This window comes from Sapajus apella, unplaced genomic scaffold, assembly GCF_009761245.1.
Source record: "Sapajus apella isolate SASKATOON/1434 unplaced genomic scaffold, GSC_monkey_1.0 scaffold109, whole genome shotgun sequence".
Classification (NCBI taxonomy): Eukaryota; Metazoa; Chordata; class Mammalia; order Primates; family Cebidae; genus Sapajus; species Sapajus apella.
In genome coordinates this window covers 796,587-821,293 of record NW_022437049.1, presented here as the reverse complement: position 1 = coordinate 821,293, position 24,707 = coordinate 796,587, and the positions used below count along the sequence as shown (strand labels likewise).

Here is a 24,707-nt window from a genome sequence, read left to right as displayed (position 1 = left end):
TAGAGATCTTGTGGGAGGGGGGGTATATTTTGGAAGACCTATATGGGGTTGCTTAGTATAATTTTGCCTAGGATGTTTCCTTAATGTAAAATAAGGCATAGCATTTAAAATATCTGCTTGCCAGTATAAAAAATATATTAAATGTTTCAGCTGATGTTTTAATCAATGCACTTCTAGTTTGAATCTTCTTTATTGTATCCCCTAAAGAATAAGAAGTTTGATAACTATTTATTTTAGCTTGAGATCAGATTATAATCTGTTGTTGGGCTAATTTTTAAGTAGATACATGATCAGTTTTGCTAAATTTGTTATCAGAATCTCTTTATACTAATGAATACATATTTAATGAACCCCTTATATCACAATTAACAGTAGGTTAACTCATTTTTATGTTACTTCTAAAAATCATTTCATTCTCTTTTTTTGCATATGGTATTTGTTCATTTCATCTCATCATATACATTACCATCCACATTTATTTGTGAACTATATAAATATACCTCAGTTCTCAAAACAGTCATAACTGGGTAATGAGTTGCAGTAGTCTGAGGAAGTTACTGTCACATCATTGTTGGTATTTATCATTCTTCACACTAGTTTCTTTTTTGACTGTTCAGTCACCTCCAGAATTAATACCCTTAGAAGCATCTCTAAAATGAGTTTGATTGACTAAACATAGAAGTTGAGAAAGTATTTCCAGTATAACTGCATAATACTTTTTTAAAAATCAGTTTTTCCCAAGTATTTAGCCTTTCATTGGCATTTGAGTCATTTATGTGACATATTTATAAGAAACATTTGCTAGTGCTGCTGCATACTTTTATCAGATCCATTAAATAGTACATTTTTCTTCTTGATTCTCACTAAAACTAACTAAATGGCTGTCATTCTTTTCTTTATGCTCTTAATGTACTAATTTAGTCCATTTGACTACATTTTTTTTCCTAAAGTTCCCTCCTTTCTTTTTCCCTTGCTTCCCAATAGGTCTCTTGATGGTCGTCTCCAGGTATCCCATCGAAAAGGATTGCCACATGTTATATATTGCCGATTATGGCGCTGGCCTGATCTTCACAGTCATCATGAACTCAAGGCAATTGAAAACTGCGAATATGCTTTTAATCTTAAAAAGGATGAAGTATGTGTAAACCCTTACCACTATCAGAGAGTTGAGACACCAGGTAGGAACGTTGCAAGTTTTTTTCCTGGTTTTGTATTAAATGCCTGAACTTAAGTATATTTAGGTACTGTTGTGACCCAGGAAAATTTTAGTGTAAAATTCTAATAAATTACCTTAAATTGTGCATATTATTTGGTGGTAAAGTGTTTTTTATTTTTTAAAAATTTTTAATGGGAAAACATATCTTAGAGGGAAAAATATGTCTGTTTCTTGGAATAGCACATGACTTGGCATGAAAGTACGTATCCAGGAAATACTGTAGATTGGCAGTCTGCTTAGAGCTACACTGATGTGCTTCTACATGTCTTTGCTGCAGTAACTTATTTTCAAGCATTTTGCACTTGGCGTGCTTTTAGAAGTACTTTAATGACATCGTTTGTATATAAGCTGTTTAGTAAAGCTTGTGACAAGACTTTTCATTTAGTTAGCTGTCTACCTGAAACTATTAAAAAAAATATAGCAGTAGCTGTGAAAATTTCCTATATCTGATTTTACAGATAAAGACAATGTTAACTTTTCCAGTGGGAATTTATGAACTTTTATGGTAATATAATATTACCAGGATCACATTGTTCCCAAAAGTTTGAGATAAATTAGAACTTGGAAAATTGAATAGTAGACTATGTAAGTTAAAGGCATAGTCAGATTTGTCATTTTTTTAATAACGGACACTTAGTTAAATACATAGTCAAATAGGTGGACCCTAACTTTAAAAATTAAGCTACAACTGCTTTGTCTTCTTCTTGTTGCAAACTTAAAAAGGTCCCCCCACTCTCCTTTGCTCTTTGCCGTTAACTTGGATTTCTTGAACTTTTTCAGTTTTGCCTCCAGTATTAGTGCCCCGACACACTGAGATCCTAACAGAACTTCCGCCTCTCGATGACTATACTCACTCCATTCCAGAAAACACTAACTTCCCAGCAGGAATTGAGCCACAGAGTAATTATATTCCAGGTATTTTTGCCTTCTGAATCTCCTAAAACTTGGATAGATACAAATTTTGTTTATAAGCATTCAAGTATTAGTAAATTGTGGTTTCACTTTTTAAAAAATGCTTTTTAGTTTTTAATAGAAAAATCTGGTTTGTTGGGCGAGTATCTTGTGAAATGTATAAGCCTAGTACATTAAACAGTTTTGTTTGGAGAAGAGTTTTACTTTATATTTCATTTTCTTTTGCAGTGACTTTAATCAAAGTACTGTGAGAAGCAGAAAAGAAAAGATCTTAGTAAGTTTGTCTTAGTTGTTGAAGCTAAGCGAGATGCAGAATGTAAGCAAAACAAATGGTGTAGGAGAAAAGAACCCCCGAAGCATATGTAACTGAAAATCCACCCAGTGATGATTTTTTCTTAGCTAACTTGGTAATATTGAACAGAAATGTAACATTTTTATAAGAAATATAATACTTAGTTTTATAGACATAGCAACACTCCATGTTATACTGAACATCAGAAAACCTCTGTTTTAATTATGTTTTGTCTATGTCTCAGTAATTCCTGATGAAAAACGAATTCAGCTACATGGTTCTCAAATTTTGTTCTAATATATTATGTGATCTAGTAATATTCCACCATATGATATCTGGCTTTTTCATTTTTTATTTTTTTTAGGATAACAACTAATACTTTGTTAACTTTTCTTGGATGTTTCCCTTTTTGTTTGATTTTAAAATACAGTTTTACTACTTATTATTTCTTGTATCCATGTTGGAAATAGTGCTTATTGATTGAAGATAGTTTTTAATATATAAGAAAAGGAAGAAAAAAAGAAAACTAAGAAAAGAAGTAGTATTTTTTTTTTAATAGCTGGTTTTACAGATGGGAAGTGGTTTTTGATTGTTTCAATGTATATTTCTTTGATTACTGTTTTGTTCCAGAAGAGGATTTAAGGCTACTTTTTGGGTTTTTAAGAAATACAAACTAAAGTTAAGAGAGGGAGTGGGTGTGGTATAGTATGATACACTAGGATGAGGGAAAACATGAGACTGTGAAACAGGGCAATTGCTAGGTAGAAAAATTTGGTTTTACTTTTGTAAACTTAGCTGGGAGTGGAGTTTTGTGAATGTTGCTATTGGGAAGGGGAGGCATTTTAAGCCATTAGTGTGGGAATTACTGTTATTCAGCCAGCAATACTAAGAAACTTAGGTATAAGCATGCAGTATTATAACACACATACCCAGTAATTATTTGGAAGGATATTCACCAGAATGTTTAGGGGCTTTTACTTGTGAAAATGTTCGGGCTCATTTTTCCTTTCTTTTTTATTCCTTTATTTAGATTGGAATATTTTATAAAGTAGAAAATAGAAGTAGATTATACCCATTTGCTTTTCTAGACAGTGGGGCTTTATCCAGTTCCAAGCAACAGCAAAACCACTTAAAGGAAATTTTAACATTTTCTTGAAAATGCTAATAGCTTTATTATTTATTATAATGATAATGGAAAAAATAGGATACACATTTTAAGGTTGAGCATTTCTTTCTGATTAGATCTTTGAGATACTGGTTAAACTCACAAAGCTTAGCTCTGTTTAATTTTATTAGCTTTAACTTTTAAAATATGCATAATATGTAAACTTATATTCTTTATTGTTTGAGTATATGAAGATACTGTATTCTTAGAATTTTTGTTTTAAAAATTTGGGGGTACGGACACTTAAATGAAAAGTTTGATACTTAAAGTTTATGGTTAGTTTATTGAATAGATACTGTAAAAGGTTATTGAAGGATACCCTTAACCCTCCTGTTGCCCCCCTCCCCCCCTTTTTTTTTCCTTTGAGGTGGAGTTTCATTCTTGTTGCCCTGGCTGGATGCAATGGCGTGATCTTGGCTCACCACAACCTCTGCCTCCTGGGTTCAAGTGATTCTCCTGCCTCAGCATACTGAGCAAGCTGGGATTACAGGCATGTGCCACCATGCCTGGCTAATTTTGTATTTTTAGTAGAGATGGGGTTTCTCCATGTTGGTCAGGCTGGTCTCAAACTCCCGACCTCAGGTGGTCTGCCCGCCTTCACCTCTCAAAGTGCTGGGATTACAGGCCTGAACCACCCTGCCCAGCCTCTTTCTTTTGCTAATTTTAAAATTCTTTTTGGATATGTGTCGGTGTTATTGAATTGCTCGAAAATGTTCAGCAATGTAAATGTTAAACTGATGAAAATCTTTTGAACTTGTTTTTCCTCCTGGGAGTTACAATTGATGAAATTGTATACATGATTTTATTTTATATGTAGTTTATTCAGCTATTCAGGTACCTTTCTGAACATAAATGTTTTATTCAGACAGCATATTGGAAATAACATGTTAGTATCCTAATGTTTATTTTCATGGAGCATTTTACATTTTTATACAGTAGTATATATTTGAATTGAATGTTCTGCTTCAAATGCTTAGACTTTACCAGTTAGGAATCCTTGGAGAAATATACTCTTTAGGTAGAATTCAGGCTGGACCAATCCTGAACCGTACTACCCTATTTTAGCCTATAGAGCTTAGTGTAAGTTGTAAGCCTCTAATATTTAATACTTTTATAATCCAAAATCTTGTGTGCATGTGCTTTTAATTTTCTAAGTCCTCATAAAATAATGATGCTCATTAGATTAAACAACGACAACAATGAAAAACATTGTAGTTACTAATGGTTTTGCAGCCTACTGATTCAGATCTGAGGCATTTTTGAAGTTACATTTTTGGCTCTTGCCCCAGAATATGTACCTATAGGAACGAGCAAGATATGTGGATAATGTCTGAGAAAATATGTCCAGAGAGCAGGAGTTTATTAAAAGTAGATGTTAAGGATTCACCTGCAAAATTTAGACAAGGTCCTGAACCATACACCCTCCGTATGCAATATTACTTTTATAATAATGTTATATAACATTATTTGTTATTTGGAGTGATTCATTGGTTACCTTTGGTAGCTGGGGGAAAAGGTAGTGGGATTATGTTGCAGCTATGCTTGATTTGTTTTAAACTTTTGTAGAAACGCCACCTCCTGGGTATATCAGTGAAGATGGAGAAACAAGTGACCAACAGTTGAATCAAAGTATGGACACAGGTAAAAATAAATAAATAAGTCTTTGAAAATTCCTCAGTGATTAGATATACATTTCTGATATTGTTTGAAACTCACAAAAGATGATCTTCTATCTTGATTTAACATATCTGAACCATCAAAGGGGTCCATGTTGTCACTGAAAAATTACTGTATACTCTGCAGAGTAATTGTTAATTTTTTTATTAGAGTAAATGGAAAATTTGAAAACATGCACATGCTTTTATTTCTTTTTAAGTATATGCTTCTGTTGAAAGTTTTAGTTAACCCTGTGACTAAATAACTCTCTGTGATAAAAGACCATAATTAGTCAAATAACATATTTTCAGAGGAATTTGGGGTTGAAGGATAGGGATCAGCTGTTCACTGCTCCTTGAACCTAATAGTGAGTTTTAATTATAGTAGATTAATTTCTTATATTTAGCTATAAATTCCAAACAATGATAGAGAAAGCTTTAAATCGCATTTTATGTAATACAGTGTATAACTCAGCAGAACTAATAAATTACCGGTGAAATGACTTTGATGTTATTGTAATTGTCCAGTTTGATTCATTTCATTCTGTCCGTATCTTAACTATTGGACACCTTAATAATATCACAGCCAATTAACACAGCCAATATATGCTATCAGTCTTAATATCATAAACAAATTATGCTATCAGTCTTTCTCCACATCTTAATACTAATGTATTTTGTGGTTATGATAATTAAATTATTTTAAGATGGATTACCGTTGGTGGGGGAGGGAGGGGTTACAATAATTCTGTTGTTTAAATCCTTCCATTTTTTAGATTCCCAGGTAAAGAAGTTTCTGCTGTAGCTAATCATATATTTGGCTGTTTAGGGGTACCAGATAACTAAGAAAAGTAGATAATCTAATAACGTTGGAAATAGCATGTTATACATCTTAATGCAAATATCTTAATGCAAATGATATTTGATTTTCCACATGTCTTTCTAACATTAGATATCAACTCTCTTCTTGAAGCAATAATATTCTTTTTTGCCTGTGATGGACAGCTGTTACTGTGACATTAAAAAGTGAATGACATGAAAAGATACTGAACATCATAAACCACAGTGAGATACTACCTCACACCCCCTAGATGGCTATAATCAAAAAAGGACAATTACAAATGTTGGTGAGGATGTGGAGAAATTGGAGTCCTCATATATTGCTGGTAGGAATGTTAAATGGTTCAGCACTTTGGAAAAGTTTGCTGTTCCTCAGAAAGCTAAATATAGAGTTAACGTATGTGGCCAGCTGTGTACCCGAGCAAATTGAAAACATGTCTACTCAAAAACTTGTACATGACCATTTATGCAAGTGTTATTCTTAATATTCAAAACAACTCAGATGTTCATCAAATGATGAATGGATAAATAAGATGAGGTATGTTTCTGCAATAGAGTTATTCAACCATATAAAGGAATGACAGTACAACATGAAGTTTGAAGTTAGCAACATGGATGGACCTGGAAAGCAGTATGATAAGTGAAAGAAGCCAGTTAAAAAAGGCTGTAGGTATTCTAATTAGTGCACAGACACCTATTCAACAATGTAACTGAAACAGAGGGAGCAATAATACAAGTATTGGTTATGATAAGTGAATCAATGTAAAAAAGTAGAGAAAAACCTGAGTCAGCCAGCTAAAATGATTGCAGTGTTGGGGCTAACTTTGAACCCAACCTAATATTTCTGTTTCAGTGGAGTAGTGTTACTGGCTTTCTGAATGACATGTTTAAAATTACCGTATGGCAATATCTGATTCATCAGATGCCAGCAGTTGGTTTGGCTGCCAGCCTCTTACCCAATATCAGTTTCTTTCCTTCTCGGGGCCATGGCAAGAAACAATTCTGACTGATGCAGGGCTCCAGTTTAGAGCACAGTTGGCCACCTCTCTAACTGTGGTTCATACCTTCCAGAGGGAATCCTGCTGGGAAAAAAAAATGAAGTGAAATTTTTTAAAAGGGCAACCAGAGGATAAATTGGGCATGATGAGTAACTATATGAACAAGCACTTGTTACTTTTTTTTTTTTTTTTTTTAATTTAGATTTCTCTGGTCAAGACTTTATTCTTTCTTTATAGTCCTGTGGACATTAGAGATCAGGCTGGACATCGTTAAGAAATTGAAAAGTTTGATTAACCTTTGTAGTATTGTAAAATCAGTCCCTTTTCAAGTCATGATTTTTATGAACATATTTGTTTAAATAGGTATATAGAGAAATAGAATATAATCATAAAATGTGGATTTTATAACTCTCCATTTAGTTTTGTATCTTCTACATACACTATGCTTGGTCCAAGATATACTAACAAAGAGACTTAAAGGGTTTTTTAATCTGCCCGTGTCCCAGAAGATACAATGAGGTCCTAACCTCCAATACTTCAGAATGTGGCCTCCTTTGGAAGTAGCATCTTTGTAAATGTAATTAAGATGAAGTCATACTGAACAATGGACACCTAATTCTATATGACTGGTGTCTTTATAAGATAGGGAAGAATGCGCCATATGAAGATGGAGGCAGATAACTGGAGTTAGTAGCCGCAAGCTGAGCTTGGGTTTCCTAATGCGAAACCCAAAAGCTTAAGAGAAGGGCATAGAACAGATTCTCCCCTTGAGCCTTTGAGAGAGCATGGCTTTGCTGACACCTTGACTTGGGACTTATGTCCTCCAGAGCTCTGAGAAAATAAATTTCTGTTGTTTTAAGCCACCCAGTTTGTGGTATTTTGTTAGAGCAAGCCCTAGGAAGCTAATACAGTGAATATTAAGATTTTGAGACTGTCCTACTCATATGTGTATTTAGTTATTTGTAAGTTATATACACTTTAAAATATAAACAAAAATTAGAAATTGAAGGATGAGATTAAATAAATAGAAAATATTTTTTAATTTTTTCTTTTTGTAAACAAGTAGTTTTGTGTTCTCCTAGATAGTGTTCACATACTCCACTTACAAGACTACTTCTCTTAAGCAAATGCATATAATCAAGATAGCATTGTCAGATTCTGAGCTAGACTACCTGAGTTTAAAATGTTTCTGTTCCATATACTAGCTAGGTAACCTAGTTTTAAAATCTGTAAAACAGGGATAATAATAGCACTTAACTCATAGGGTATTAACAGGCCTAATATTTATAATCCATCTACGTGTTCCTAACCTGTAATAAGCACTGTATGAATGTAGCTAAAGAAAATGTTAAAAGAGAAGTCAACCCTTCAGAAAAAGGAAGATAGTAGATTGCACAACGATTTGAAGGAAAACAATTGAGATCCAGACATAGAAGCACTTGACCTTTGTGGTTTAGGATCATCTCTATAAAGTAGGAAAGAAAGATTTTTGTCAAAAATGAGGGATTAGACTTGACAATTTCATGTTAGTTTTAACTATGCCTTATTTCTGCCATGTTGTTACAGTTTTTGATGTAGATGTATAGCATGTCGTTCATTAGGTGAATTTTTTAGTATTTTGTACTTTTAGTGCTGTTATACATGTTTTTGCTTTTACATTTTATTTTCCAACTGTTTGTTCTTAGGATATGGGAAATGTTTGATTTTTGTATATTAATCTTTTCTTTTGCATCCTTGCTAAATTGACTTCTTGGTTCTAGACTTTTGTAGATTCTTGAGATTTTCTGCATATACAACCATGTCATCTGTTGATAAGGACAATTTTTTCCCCCCAGTCTTTATGCTTTTTCCTTTTTCCGTCCTAAGACCTTCAACAATAAAGTGTTGAAGTTATAAGAATGGACGTTTGTGCATTGTTCTGATTATAGGAGGAATACATTTTACAGTTCCCCCTTTAAGTTTGATGTTGTGGATATTTTGGAGATTTTATCTGATTGAGGAAGTTCCTTTTCCTTTTTGTTCTTAATGTTCTAATTGTGTTTTATGAATGGCTCTTGAATTTTTTTCTGCATTTGCAAGAGGATCATGTAAATTCGTGGATTTGATTGAATTGTTTTGTTTTTGAGATTTTTTTCTATTTATATTTATGAGAGATTGGCCTATAGGGTTTTTTCCCTTCTAATGTGTTGATTAGTTTTAATGCCAATAAAATGTGTTGGAAAGGGCTTTCTCCTGTTTTCTGAAGGGGTTTCTTTTAGGTCGGCCTTATTTCTTTCTTAAATTTTTGATAGGACTGGGCATGATGGTTCTCACCTGTAATCCCAGCACTTGAGGAGGCCAAGGCTGGAGAATTGCTTGAGCGCAGGAGGTCAAGACCTCGTCTCTAAAAATATATATATATATTTTTAATTAGCCAGGGTAGTGACATTCACCTGTGGTCCCAGCTACTTAAGAGGCTAAGGCAGGAGGGTCACTTTAGCCCACGAGGTTGAGGTTGCAGTGAGCCATGTTTGCACTGCTGTACCCCAGCCTGGCCAAAACCTGAGACCCTGTATCCAAAAAAAAAGTTCAATAGATTTTACCAGGGAAACCATCTCTTGTAGGAAAGGGATTTTTAAATTGAGGATTATTTACATTTTTTTTTTTTTTTTTGAGACGGAGTTTCACTCTTGTTACCCAGGCTGGAGTGCAATGGCGCGATCTCGGCTCACCGCAATCTCCGCCTCCTGGGTTCAGGCAATTCTCCTGCCTCAGCCTCCTGAGTAGCTGGGATTACAGGCACGCGCCACCATGCCCAGCTAATTTTTTGTATTTTCAGTAGAGACGGGGTTTCACCATGTTGACCAGGATGGTCTCGATCTCTTGACCTCGTGATCCACCCGCCTCGGCCTGCCAAAGTGCTGGGATTACAGGCTTGAGCCACCGCGCCCGGCCTATTTACATTTTTAATTTTGTATATGTGTTTGATAAACTTGTATTTTGTTAGAAATGTGTTCGTTTCATCTAAGCTGTAGGACTGATTGAGACAGGGTCTCACTCTGTTGCCCAGGCTGGAGTGCAATGGCATAGTTGACTCCCTGCAGCCTCAACTTCCCAGGCTCAGGCAATCCTCCCAATTTTAGCCCCCTGAGGAGCTGGGACCACAGGTACATGCCACTGTGCCTGGCTAATTTCTTTGTTTTATATGGAGATGGGTTCACTTTGTTGCCCAGGCTGAAGAATTTATTTATACAAAGTTATTTCTGATATTTGTTATTCCTTTAATGTATGTGAGATCCATTTTGAAACTTAGGATGTTACTAATTTGACTTTTTAATTTTTTATTAAAACATCTTGCAAGGGATTTATCAGTAGTCTCAAAGGACCAATTTTTTGTCTTGTTAATTTTTTCTGTTATCTTGGTCTCTTTTCTGTTACACTTGTTTGTATTCATCATCTTTTTGTCTACTTTTCAGTTAATCTCTTTCTAGCCTCTTGTATACATTTAGATCATCAATTTGTTTATAATGTAAGCATTTAAAGCTATAGATTTCCCTCTAAACTTTGTTAGCTGTATATTACAAATTTTATATTTTTATTTTCTAATTCCTCTTGATTCATGGCTTATTTAGAAGTTTGAGTTTTTTAAAGGAGTGTGAGGATTTTCTAGATACTTCATTGATGTCTCATTTAATTGTGTTACAGTCCAACACATAGTGTGTGTGACTTTAGTCCTTGGAAATTTGTGAAAATTATTTTATGCTACAACCTGTAGCTTATCTTGATAAGAATTTCATATATTCATTGTAAATAATGTATTATAGTGTTCTAAATGTCATTTAGGTCAGGGTGGCTGACGGTGTTTATATCTTCTTAATCCTGTATGATTTTTTTAAAATCTCCTTTGTCAGTTATGATGACAAAATCACCAGCTCTGATTTTGGAGTCACCTGTTTCTGCCTTTAGTCCTGTGAGTTTTTGTTTCATATGTCTTTAATCTCTGTTACTATGATGCAGAAATGATATGCATTTAGAATTACTACATCGTCCTAATGAATTCATATAAACATCACCATATCTTTTTTCTTACCTCAGTGGTTACATGATGTATTTTTATTTCTTTCAGTTTATCTGAATCTTTGTATTTATGGTGTGTTTCTTGTGGACAGCATTTTTTTGGTTTTATTTAACAATTTTTGTCTTTTAGTTGGAAAATTTAATTCACTTATATTTAGAGGAATTATTGATACCATTGGGTTTAGGCTACCATTTTGCAGATGTTTTTCTATTTGTTCTCTCTAGTTTTTGTTTTTCAGTTTTCCTGCCTTTTAGACTAATCAAGTAATTTTTGTTTCATTCTATTTACTCTCTTGGCTTTTTACCAATAACAGTATTATTTTCTCAGTTGGTATTCTGGTCATTACATTGTACTTACCATGTTATACCTAGAAGGTTACTTAAGTTGTAATATTTTATTTACAATGTCTTGTAAAATTTAAGAACTTACACAACTATAATTTCATTCATCCACCTCTGTTGTTTGTGCGATTATTGACATGTATTTTACTTAATAAAAATGTATGACCCCCAAGGTACAGTGTTATTTTTGCTTTAGACTTTAAGTTGATTTTTAAAGAAAATGAGAAGGGATAAAAAGGAGTGTTTTGTATTTACCTACATATATACCATGTTTGCTCCTTTTTGCTGCTTTTTGTTCCTTTCCTACAGACATTTCTTTCATTTGTTTTAGCACCGTTTCTTGGGGAGGCTTTCCTTTCTCCATTGATTTACATTGGCTCCTTTGTTGAAAATCAAGTGATAATATGTATGTGAGTCTGAGTTTGGGTCTGCTTTTAATCCAGTTAAATGAATTTTTTATTTCAGATAATTTATGTTTTAGCTATATAATTTTCATGTAAAAATCATTGATAATTTGTGTCCAGTTAATATGTAATATGGCCTGCTTTTGTTGACTGTTTATCTCTTGATTATGGGTTATTTTTTCCCTCCATCTTTGAATATCTTTTGTTTTTAACTAGATACTGGGTATTTTATATAAAATAATAGAGACCAAAATAAATATGCTTTCTTTGGAAAGACCCACCCTTTTCTCTCTCCAATTGCTAAGTTGAGAAGCTGATCCCTTCCCTGCTCTTAGGATTTGAGTTGGAAATGTGATAATTCCATGCTTTAATATCACATCACTCAGGTTTCAGGGAGGATCAGTCCTCTACCTCAGCAGGACTTTGAGGCATGAGGCTGCATATTCTCATTGCTTTCCAGCCTTGCCCAAGACTTCCTGTGCTACCATGTACTCAGCTAAAAACATGTATTGGAACTGACTAGTGAAGAGGACTAGCTCTGCTTGCAGCTTCTTAGGTTCCCATTGTCTGTGCATGGCCAGTGAAATTTTAATTGGCTTCGCTTTTGGCAGGCCCAGTCCTTTGTGTCCTGATTTGGCAGATGCTATCAGTAGTGAAAGTGATTACCACTGTCTTAACTGAGGAGGAACTCATCCCTCTCTCTAAATTAGTTCCTGCAGACTTATTTAGATCTATATCTGTAAGATAACTTTAAAGAAAAATAGGAGTTTTAAAATTTATTGTCTTACCTCTATTTCAGAAGCAAAGGATTTCCCCAGTCTTCTACCTACTAACTGTAAGGGGAACTCTATAGGAGTTTCTAATAAAAACAAAAGCTGCTTTTTTTCTCATTATGAACGGAATTATGCTCATAGAAAATTTGGGAATATATAAAACCTAAGATGGTATCACATTGGGGATTAAGTTTTTTAAAACAAGAAATGAGAAAATGGTTATTTGTGCATTATATATTTCATAAGCTGAATTTGACAATTGTGTTCACTTTGGCAGGGAGGCTTAACCTCTTATTTCTACCATTCTATGTCAGATAAAAGTTAGGTTATGATGTAACATTTCAAATGATACAACAAATGGATATTCATTATAAAAAATTAGAATAGTTAGAACAGGAAAACTTAAGCATTGCATGTAATTGTATCTAGCAACAAATTAAAATTTTAAAAGGTTCAACTTTTACCAGAAATTAAAAACACAACACTGTAATTAACCTCCGAAAAATAGCTAGAAAATGCAGAGAAATTCAGTAGGATGTCAGATTCTAGAGTTCCTGCTCTTGTTTACTACACTATATCTCTGGCTGATTTTAGGTGACATGGGGGAGAAATGGGTGCTTTTGGTACATATTGCTGAGGTTTAGAATATAATGAGTTATCATTTTTGGGATAAGGTCGAAAGAACAATCCAGGGTGATTCCCAGTTTTCTGGAAGGTTTGTGAACACTTTGGTCTATATTTTAGTAAATTAGACTTTTTAAAGCATACATTTTTATTGTATATTTTTAAGGTATATAACATGATGTTTGGTGTATGTAGTGAAGTGGTTACAAGAGTAAACTAAATCCATCATCTCAATAGTCAGCTGTTTGTGTGTGTGATAAAGTCACCTCTTTGTGTGTGTGATCAACTCTAAATTTCCAGTGTACAACACAATATTGCAACTGTAATCCTCAGGTTGTACATTAGATCTCTTAGGCTTACCTTACATATGTACGACTTTTTTTTTATACCCTTTGACCTATAATCCTCCTGTTTCCCCCCAACCTGTAATCGCCATTTTATTGTGTTTCTATGTATTTGGTTAACAAAAAACCCTACATACGAGATTATGTCATGTTTCTTTCTATGTCCACCTTATTTCCATTAACATAATGTCTTCCAGATTCATCTATGCCAAAAGTGGTAGGATATCTCTTTTTAAGGCTGAATAACATTCAGTTGTGTGTGTAACCCACCGTTTCTTTTTTCATTCATCTGTTGATGGGACACTTGGGTTGTTTTCTGTATCTTTGCTATTGTGAATAAAAGCAGCAAGAGAAAAAGCAATATGCCACATAACAAGGAAGTCTTCATTAGACAATCAGATTTCTCACCAGAAAGTTTGCAGACCGGCCGGGCGCGGTGGCTCACGCCTGTAATCCCAGCACTTTGGGAGGCCGAGGCGGGTGGATCACGAGGTCAAGAGATCGAGACCATCCTGGTCAACATGGTGAAACCCCGTCTCTACTAAAACTACAAAAAATTAGCTGGGCATGGTGGCGCGTGCCTGTAATCCCAGCTACTCAGGAGGCTGAGGCAGGAGAATTGCCTGAACCCAGGAGGCGGAGGTTGCGGTGAGCCGAGATCGCGCCATTGCACTCCAGCCTGGGTAACAAGAGCGAAACTCTGTCTCAAAAAAAAGAAAGTTTGCACACCAGGAGAGATGGGTGGTGTATTTAAAGGGCTGAAAGAATTAAAAAACAAAACTGAAATTAGCCGAGTATGGTAGTATGCACCTGTGGTCCCAGCTGCTCAGGAGGCTAAGGTGGGAGAATTGCTTGGGCCTAGGAGGCAGGGATTGTACTGAGCCAAGATTGTGCTACTGCCCTTCACTCCAACATGGGTGACAGAGTGAGGCCCCATCTAAAAAAAAAAAAGTACCCTTGCCAACCAAGAATACTATAACCAGGAAGGCTGTCCTTCAGAAATGAAGGAGAAATAAAAAAATTTCTCAAACAAAAGCTGAGGGAGTTCATTAGTGCTGGTGTGGTGAGGATGGGAAGCAACAGGCACACTCATTTATCGCTGGTCAGAATGAAAAACGGTATAGCCACTTTGGAAGACAGTTTGGTGATTTCTTACAAAACGAACCATATTTTTACCATATGTATGGTTTAGCAGCCTTGTTTCTCCTTGGTGTTTACCCAAATGAATTGAAAACTTAGGTCTACACAAAAACCTGCAGATAGATGTTCATAGCAGTTTTTTTATAATTAGCAAACTTGGAAGTAACCAAGATGTCTTTAATAGGTGACTGAGTAAATGAACTGATACATCCAAGTAAGGTGCAACAGGTCTTCAAGTAATGTCATTTCATTGTAATGATGATTGGGGAAAGTTGGTTTTGTTGTACAATTATTTTGCTTAAAAAGTCAGTTTTCAAAAATGTATGGAAGATGTTAAATGAGGACTTACTGTATGACATTCTGGGGAAGGCAGAACTACGGAGACAAAGATAAGTGGTTACTGAGACTGTGTGGGAGGGAAGGAGGACTAGGTGGAGCACATGGCATTTTTAGGGCAGTGAAACTACTCTACTTGGTACTATAAATGGATACACGTCATTATACATTTGTCAAAACCCAGAGAATGTGTAACATAGTGAGCCCTAATGTGAATTATGGACTTTCAGTGATAACGATTTGTGTAGGTTCATTATTATAACAAATGGACCATTGTGGTGTGCGGGTATTGATGGGGAACTTGGGGAAGCAGGCCAGGGGTCATATGGGAGCTCTTTGTACTTTCTGTTCAGTTTTGGTATGATCTTGAAAATACTGTTTAAAAAAATGGTCTATAATTAAAAATTAATGTCCCCTTAAAAGATAATAGATCAAAAAAAAACCGGGTGAATATTTGCAAATAGATGACAAGTCTAAAACTGATTTTTAAGTTTAAAAATGTACATATCAAGAAGAAAAAAATAGTTAATAGAACTGGCTAAAAGAACAGGAATACACTATTTCAACAACAACAACAAAAAGTTGCTCCCTTTAAACCTGTCATATTGGCAGATATCAACATGTAGTGACACAGTGTGACACACTAACTTATAAATTCTTGATAAGATGAAACATTTTTGAGAGGGTATTTTGGCACTTAACAAAAGTTTAACACATTTCATTTGACATTTGTTAATTTGTCAAACAAAGGTTTGACAAATGTGTTCTACAAATATATGTAAACTTGTATATAAAGTTACATGCACAAGGATTTCTCTAGTTGGTTTAGCTGTAAGTAGATAACTGCTAATTCACACTGGCTCTCAAATAGGATATTTATAATATTACCTCTCCTAAGTGGAAGGCCTGTGGTAGGCGAAACTTCAGTAGCAGCATTTATGTATGAATAATTCATAGGCTAATCATCAGTTCCTTGCCTATGTTATTTTTCAGAAAATTTTTTTTTAAAAAAAGGCTTCTATTGTTAGCTTATTTTAAGTTTTTAACATTTGTCTTTTTTTGTAATCTGTAATTCTAACTCGTCACATCTCACTGAACGCCTATTAGTCTAAGTGATCCTACTGGTCATTTCTAAGTATTTAGACGAGTAAACAGTTAAAAGATATGAATAATTGGGCAGTTTCCTCCATTTCTAATAGTGGCTTTGTTTATTTTATATTGGCTTCAGGAAACATCAGCGAATTTTAGCTCATTGTTCTAAATATATTTTGACCTTTCTTAGTTGTACCTGTTATGACTTGCCAGCAGATTTTTCAAACTGAGAAATAAAGAATGAACATAACTTAATTGTGTTGTGGCAGACTGTTCTGTCTTCTAAAAAATAAGCATTTCTTCTCTATTTCTGATTCATTTATTTAGGGGCTGCCATTTCACCTTTATTGCTTGGTATTTTATGTCACAGTCATAATGGTGTGTAGTAGGGAGGAGGTGTGTAAGGCAGTCTGACCTATCTTATTCTTTTTGTTGAGACAGAGTCTTACTTTCGCCCAGGCTGGAGTGCAGTGGCACGATCTCAGCCTACTGCACCCTCTGCCTCCTGGGTTCAAGTGATACTTCTGCCTCAGCCTCCCAAGTAGCTGGGATTACAGGTGTGCACCACCACACCCTGCTAAGTGTTGTGTTTTCAGTAGAGACAGGGTTTCACTGTGTTGGCCAGGCTGTTCTTGAATTCCTGACCTCGTGATCCATCCTCCTCAGTCTCCCAGAGTGCTGGGATTACAGGTGTGAGCCACCATGCCTGGCCTGACCTATCTTATTCTACATTTATACTCTTGGTATACCTTTGAAGCTTGGGTTATGCTCTTTTAGATAACTTTCCCTAAATGTGTAGAGAATGATGATCATAAAATATATTTTATATTTTTAATACGATTATTTATCAATGTTTACAGCAAATGTGTTTTAAAATTGAGTTGCATGGAATTACGCAGAGTAGTTGTGCCATGATTTTCCATCTGTTGTCTGTGGTGGTTCTTATTTTGTGTACTTTTACCCCCTTATTTTCTTGAGTAGATTTAGCCTGTTTACTCAAAAGAGGAACCGGATCATTTTCTAAGAAAGTGCAGTTTACCAAAACTGACTCTAGAAAATAGATCAGAACAAGTCATGCTTCATAGAATAATGTCTCATAGGAAACTCTATAAAGTTACTAACTATAAATAATTTCACAGAAGAACTCTACCAAACTTTTAAAGAATATGCTCTTACAATGCTATTTGAACCTTTGCATAAGATAAAGTTGCTAGATTGTCATAGCATTGACTACAGAGCCTTGCAAACATAGCACTCATCTAAAATTAGGCTCATACTGCTTGAGACTATTGATGCAAAACTCCTAAATAAGTATTTTATTGCTGTCAACCTCAAAGCCAATGCCATGCTTAATCAGAAAAATGGTGAAAATATTACTCTAAAAGTCCAGAGTAAGATAACATCCACTGTCACCACTGTTTCATCCCAAAGTGTGACACTAACCCGAAGATGATTGATAAATCATGTAGAAGGGTTTTTTTTAGTGCCACATGATCAAAATGAGGATTAAGAGTCATAAAACCAGTGACCAAATATTTGTAACTCATACCATAAAAAGACTTATATCCCTAATATATGTAAAAAGCTTTCAAACAATCAGTAAGAAAATGATCAACATCGCAAAAAGAAAACAACAGACTATACAGAAAGGAAGCACAATATAAACGTGTAAAGCCACTCAAAATTAAAACTGTACTTGTGACCATGTCTCCATCTATAAGCAGTAACACCATAGGCATCACTTTACTATGTTGTGACTGGTCATGTAAACTGGTACAACCTTGACGAATGATAATTTTACCCAAATTTATCAAAATTGCACGTGACACAAACCTTTCAACCTGGCAGTTTCTTGTTTAGGATTGTATCCTTCAGATGTGATTGGAAACATGCAAAATGGTCAAGATTAGTTACTGCAATCTTATGGCACTGATTCTTATAGCAAAAGATAAAAAATATCCTGAATATTTGTCAGTATGGGATCGCAATGTTATGTGACTAATTATGTAGACAGACAAATAAGGAAACACATCGTGAACAATTTGATAGAATAATATAGAAATTCAAAAACTATTACCACTTATGTGTAAAAAGAAAAGGCACAGAACAAAAATATATCTGCTTATGTGGTTCATAGAATATTTTGGAAAGATACCCAAGGAACGGTCAACATTAGATACCTTTGGGAAGATGAACTGTAGACTAGAAGCCAAAACTGTACCCTTTTGTACCTTTTATACAGGAGTCCCCTTTCTCCCCCACCCAATTAAATTTAAGCACTTACATATTCTGAATTCTTAGTATTTAAATGATCTTTGTATTATTGTTGATAATTATAACCAGTTTTATGATTACTTGATCAGAAGTTCTGGAAATATTTATTATTAAATTAAATCCTTTTGTTTTAGGCTCTCCAGCAGAACTATCTCCTACTACTCTTTCCCCTGTTAATCATAGCTTGGGTAAGTTGCAAATACGTTCTCCTCATCATATTTATACTGTATCATCTGCTTAATAATAATCCTCTCTAGGAGTTATATATATATATGAAAGAGATCCTAAGAAATAATCAAATGATTATGTATGTGGTTTACAATGATGCTTTTAAAAAAGAATACTGATATCATCCCTCAATATTATTAAAAGTCTTTTCTGCTGGAACAAGAAATGGGTTTAATCTTTTTATTATTGAAATCATATTCTTCATAGAAAATCATATAACCTATTATGGCTAGATTTTTATGGTTATGTTTATTTTATGATGTAGCAATTAATAAAAGATGTGTATTGCATATATACACATTGACATAAATATGTATACGTGTATGAGAATATAAATATGAGAGCATGTGTGTATATGTACAGATGTGTATGTGTACAGTCCCTTCATAACCATGAGTTCTGCATCTCCAGATTCAACCAACTGCAGGTTGAAAATACTCAGGAGAAAATGAAAATAACAATAAAAGCTAATACATATTTTTTGAGACAGATCTCGCTTTGTCACCCATGCTGGAATGCAGTGGTGTGATCTCGGCTCACTCCAACCTCTGCCTCCTGGGTTCAAGCAGTTCTCCTGCCTCAGCCTCCTGAGTAGCTGGGACTACAGGTGCATGCCACCACCCACAGCTAATTTTTGTATTTTCAGTAGAGATAGAGTTTCACCGTGTTGGCCAGGCTGGTCTCAAACTCCTGGCCTCAAACGATCCACCTACCTTGGCCTCTTAAAGTGCTAGTGTGAGCCACCATGCCTGGCCCAAATTTTAAAATACAGTATAACAACTATGTAACATTTACATTGTTAGATATTATAAATAATGTAGAAATGATTTAAAGTATAAGGATGATGTGAATATACGTTACATGCAAATACTATGTGATTTTATGTCAGGGACATGAACATCTGAGGATTTTTAGTGGGGTAGGAGGGCGGGGGGCAGTCCTGGAACCATACCCTGTAAATACCAAAGGATGACTATGTGTACATTTCTGTATTACTATTACTATTTTTGCCATCATTTTACCCTGCTGTTTCACAATTTCTCTTCGGTTGTTACATGTTTGGAATTTATTCTACAAAATCGTGAAGTTTTTTCTTTTGTAATATTTCTTAACGATATGTTTTAGTCAAAATTGCAGCAGCTAAATATATAGTTTTCCAGTGAAAAAAGCAGTCTCTTGACTCTATGGTCTGTTTCTACTTGCATGATGCTTTCCAGTTCTTATATATGAATGGGTTTTCTATTTTTGTAGCTAGGGTATCTCACCAAAAATTTGATGTTAAAATAGACAAATGTCAAAAATATCATATTTTGTATATTTTTATCATGAATGTTTTTCTTTGTGTGGCTTTTGACTCATCTTTGATCCAGCTTTATCTTACCTCACATTAGTTTTTTTATGTGCTTTAGAAATGTACCAAGTATGGCAAGTTGACTTACTTTGTCTGTGATTGTTTTGTGGTTGAACAGTAGCTAGACTAAAACTACTGGTAAAACAAATAATCCAACATAAAGTGATTTAATGACATGGGAGAAATTTGAAAAAATCTTGTATGATCTATGAGACTGGAGTTTTGAGTGAAAAATACTGAGAATCTAGTATGATCTATGGAAACTGATACAGATGTATGTCTACTTCCTGAGCTTTTGCCAATGCATGCTCGCATAGAGCATGTAAAGATGATTGTATTCAATCCATTTTTGGCTTAAATTGTTCACACCTTTTTTCTTTTTCAGATTTACAGCCAGTTACTTACTCAGAACCTGCATTTTGGTGTTCAATAGCATATTATGAATTAAATCAGAGGGTTGGAGAAACCTTCCACGCATCACAGCCCTCACTCACTGTAGATGGCTTTACAGACCCATCAAATTCAGAGAGGTTCTGCTTAGGTTTACTCTCCAATGTTAACCGAAATGCCACAGTAGAAATGACAAGAAGGCACATAGGTATGTTTCATTTTCCTTGTTGTGAAAAACCAGTGCTGTATACTCATAATGTAGGCATTGCATGGTGTGCCAAATGAAGAGCTTCTGTGCAGTAAAACAGCATTCTCTCTGGAGGTTTAAATGCCAACACATTTAAGTCCACAGGCTTCACTGCTTCTAATAGATCCTGGTGATTCTTCAGCTGCAAACTCTATAACTTTTATTTGGCACCCTTGATACTGGAAAGTTCTTCAATAAATATGTTTTAAGATAAGTTTAATTTGCTGAGTCTCTACCAGTCATAAAATTGTGATGTTCAGATTTTGGGGTTAATACGTTTTTATAAATCTTTTTTTTCTAGTTTCTTTATGTATCTCCTGGGTTTTTTTCCCCCCTTTGGTGAACTCATATATTAAATCAAATCTGCTTTGCTTGCTGTTCATCTGAAATGAGATCTCTAAGACAAGAATTGTCATTTAATATAGTTGAAAATGTAATTCAGGGAGATCTCGAAATGTGATCTGGGGACTTCCGGTAGTCCCAGAAATCCTTTCAGCTAGTTTGTGAGGTCAAAGTTATTTTTGCCAAGGTGAGTGGATCACCAGTGCTCAGGAGTTTGAGACCACCCAGGTCAACGTGGTGAAACCCCATCTCTACTAAAAATTAAAAAAAAAAAAAAAAAAACCAGGTTTGGTGGTGTATGCCTCTAGTCCCAGCTACTTGGGAGGCTGAGCCATGAGAATTGCTTGAGCCCCACAGGTGAAGGTTGCAGTAAGTCTAGATTGTGCCACTGCATTCCAGCTGGGCTGCCGAGTGAGCCTCCATCTCAAGAAAAAAAGTTATTTTCATAGTAGTACGGAGATACTGTTTACCATTTTTACTCTCATTCTCTCATTGAGTACACAGTGGAATATTCCAGAGCCTACATGCATATGATTTTGCAAGAGATGAAATGTAGATTTGATAATGAGACTCCAACTTTGTTTCACTAGACATTAAAGAGATTTGCAAAAATGTGAAATGTTGCCACTCTTTTTTTGCTTTGGAAACAGTTTCATAAACGTTGTTTGTGTTAATATGTAATGGATTTATTGTGTGATTTTTAAATGATTTTTTTTTAAATCTTAGTTTTTATATCTAATATGGCCATTTTCCATAATATTCACATAAACAAAAGCACTTTGGGGGTCCTCAGTATTTCCTTAACGATGAAGTGAAAAAGTGTGAGAGCCACTAATAATTGAACACCATTCTTATCACCTTAAAGTAACTTCTTTTAACAATAGTTTGCTTCTGTTTTTTTTTTTTTTTTTCTTCTAATTAACCATCACCTTCTGTGAGATGTAATGCTGGTTATGACTAGAAGATCTATTACTTGGTTCCATGTGGAAGCTCTCGAGTCTTGCTTGATGTATAAATTTGGATGATCTTGTTAAGATACCCAGGTGTCACTGTAGGTGCTTTAAAAGAGTTAGTTTTTTGTCCTTCCGTCTTAATTGAGGTTCTGTAAAAAAAATTTAATGGGTTTTCTCTGCTCTGTTCACTTCTCCCTCCAAAGTTTTAGATTGCTGTAATTATTAGGTTATCTTTTCATTTTTGATTTCTAATTTTGCAGCTGATTTTGGTCAGGGAATATAGCCTGAAAAAGCTCTATTTTTTGGACTTAATGTTTTCCCAATGACCATGTGCATGATTGTTCTACAAATATTCCATAGTCTTAACAGAACCAGGGTACCAGGTTCTGTAGTTATTAAATCTGGCATGTTGTTTTATGAGTTTTTTTTTTTTTCTTTCTATGAAACAAATTACCACAAACTCAGTGGCCTAAAATACCAATTTTTTATCTCACAGTTTCTATGGATCAGGATTCCAGACATGGATTAGGTGGTCTTCTTAGGGTTTAACAAGGTGAAAATTGAGGTGTCAGCTGGCCTGTGTTCTTAGCTGGAGCTTGAGGTCCTCTTAAGCCCACATGATTGTGGCAGAGTTCAGCTCCTGGGTGCCACCTGAATTCCTTGCTATACGATCCCATCTGTCTTCAAAGTCAGCAGTGGAACATGCCTTTGTGTTGAATCCCTATCATGCTTTGAATCACTTTAGCCCAGAACAGTCCGGTCCTTTTTAAAGGATTGCCTGATTAAGTCAGGCCCACCAAAGATAACCTCCCTTTATTAAGGTTACCTGATTTGCTGCCTTAATTACATCTGAGAAATTTCTTAACAGCAGCAATTAGTGTCTGATTAACAGAGAATGTATGTGCATTTCAAGGCTGAGACTCTTCGTGCTGTTACAACTCTGCCTCTCAATTGTTTTTTTAAAATCCTTGTATCTCGTTATTTTGCATGTGTGATCTGTCAGATTCTGAAAGAAGTATATTAAAAATCTCCCAGTAGAATTTTTTCTCACCTAATTAGGCTTATACATCTAGAGGTTTGGTTTCTACCATAATATATAGTTTTTAAAATGGTGAATGACTCTTAACCTCTTGATATTTTTACATCATTTTTCTTAACCTTAGTGGGATCTTTAAAAAAAATAACAGTTGTAATGAAGATATATTTCTCCAAACATTAGTGAATTCCTTCAAAATTAACTCAATCTTTCACTTCTTTTAAAATAATATATATCATTTGTGTGAAACTATTTTACTGTCTACTTTTTCTACAGTGTTTACTTTTGATATGCATGTATTTTAAAATCAATAAAATTATTGTTAGAAAATACTTAGAGAAATATACAGTAGTATATTTAAAGTTAGATTTCAGAAAGACTTTATCTGTGAAAAAGATTCTGGAAATACCTTATATCATTTTAGAATTTTTCCAAGAAAATGCTTCCAAAGTCAAACTGAAATAGTAAATGTTACAAAACTAATCTCTTATGTATTTTGTTTCAGGAAGAGGAGTGCGCTTATATTATATAGGTGGGGAAGTTTTTGCTGAGTGCCTAAGTGACAGTGCAATCTTTGTGCAGAGCCCCAATTGTAATCAGAGATATGGCTGGCACCCTGCAACAGTGTGTAAAATTCCACCAGGTATGGATTCAATAATGTAAATAAACCTATTATGTCAACTTGCTTTGTTTTTCTGGTTGCTAGTTTTAGGAATCAGGAGATGATTGCATGCTCATATTCTAAAACTTGTAACCCTTTTAAAATTATTTTTAATAATACTCTTTTTTGACAGTTTCTTGTACTTTTTTGAATCATAGGCTGTAATCTGAAGATCTTCAACAACCAGGAATTTGCTGCTCTTCTGGCTCAGTCTGTTAATCAGGGTTTTGAAGCCGTCTATCAGCTAACTAGAATGTGCACCATAAGAATGAGTTTTGTGAAAGGGTGGGGAGCAGAATACCGGTATGAAATGCATATTTGTTTATTAAATTTCCACAGTGTAATTGTGTTTCATTCTATTCTTGCATATTCTGGAGTTGTTTTGTATTTATTCTCATTGAGGTTACAGTGTCAGCTGATCTCTATGTAAAATAAAGTTGGAGGCCTCCAAATTCAAAACTATTGAAAATTACTGGGCTGCCATTATGGAAGATATCATTAAAATATGTACAGGCATGCATTTTAACATAATGCAGAGTGTTAAATATCACAAAAGGGGTGTGTATGAAGGGTAATGTATGAAGGGTTATGTCAGTTTATGGAAGGAGAGATGTTTTCACATGGTGCTCAAGGAAAACTTAATGGCACATATCTAGTTGTAAAAGATGTTTTGGATTTCAGTAGTCATAAATGGGACAGGCAGAGTTGGGAAGTGATAATCTTGACAATAGCATTAGCAATTCAGTATGGAGTATAGAAAAGGCTGTACAAATAAGTTGAGACAAACTAAATGTAGGTTAAGAGGAGGAACTTCATTCAGAAGTAGAAGGGATACTTGCTAATGTGCCAGACACTGTGCTGTTTAAAGTGTAGTATCTAAAAATTACTCTCTCTTAATTAGATCTTTATAAGGTTGAAATAAATGAAATTGCTGTCCTTGTAGGTAACAAATGGTTCAAACTAATAAATATTTGGAAATAGGCATAGAAAACTGATAACTTGCCCAAGGTTACATTATAAGTGGTTGAGATCGGAC

General features: G+C 34.7%; 1 protein-coding gene and 2 long non-coding RNA genes across 11 annotated transcripts in view; all 3 read left to right on the top strand.

Moving 5' to 3' along the window:
- The window catches only part of SMAD2 (SMAD family member 2), an 89,501-nt gene that overhangs the window by 55,765 nt on the left and 9,029 nt on the right, over positions 1–24,707 (top strand). For 7 of the 9 annotated variants that reach the window (XM_032259396.1, XM_032259393.1, XM_032259395.1 and 4 more), the window contains 7 exons: positions 985–1,178; positions 1,997–2,131; positions 5,152–5,226; positions 18,598–18,651; positions 20,428–20,640; positions 23,516–23,653; positions 23,830–24,432. In XM_032259396.1, coding sequence (XP_032115287.1) covers positions 985–1,178; positions 1,997–2,131; positions 5,152–5,226; positions 18,598–18,651; positions 20,428–20,640; positions 23,516–23,653; positions 23,830–24,101 — 1,081 coding nt within the window. In that variant the 3' untranslated portion in view covers positions 24,102–24,432. Of the gene's footprint in view, positions 1–984; positions 1,179–1,996; positions 2,132–5,151; positions 5,227–18,597; positions 18,652–20,427; positions 20,641–23,515; positions 23,654–23,829; positions 24,433–24,707 lie in introns of those variants that run through there. The other 2 variants (XM_032259397.1, XM_032259394.1) reach the window with 1 other exon arrangement.
- On the top strand, positions 5,233–8,946 carry LOC116537333. The gene is made up of 2 exons (XR_004263077.1): positions 5,233–6,091; positions 6,193–8,946. It is a non-coding gene; the product is annotated as an uncharacterized LOC116537333 (long non-coding RNA).
- On the top strand, positions 10,020–15,611 carry LOC116537332. The gene is made up of 2 exons (XR_004263076.1): positions 10,020–14,057; positions 14,354–15,611. It is a non-coding gene; the product is annotated as an uncharacterized LOC116537332 (long non-coding RNA).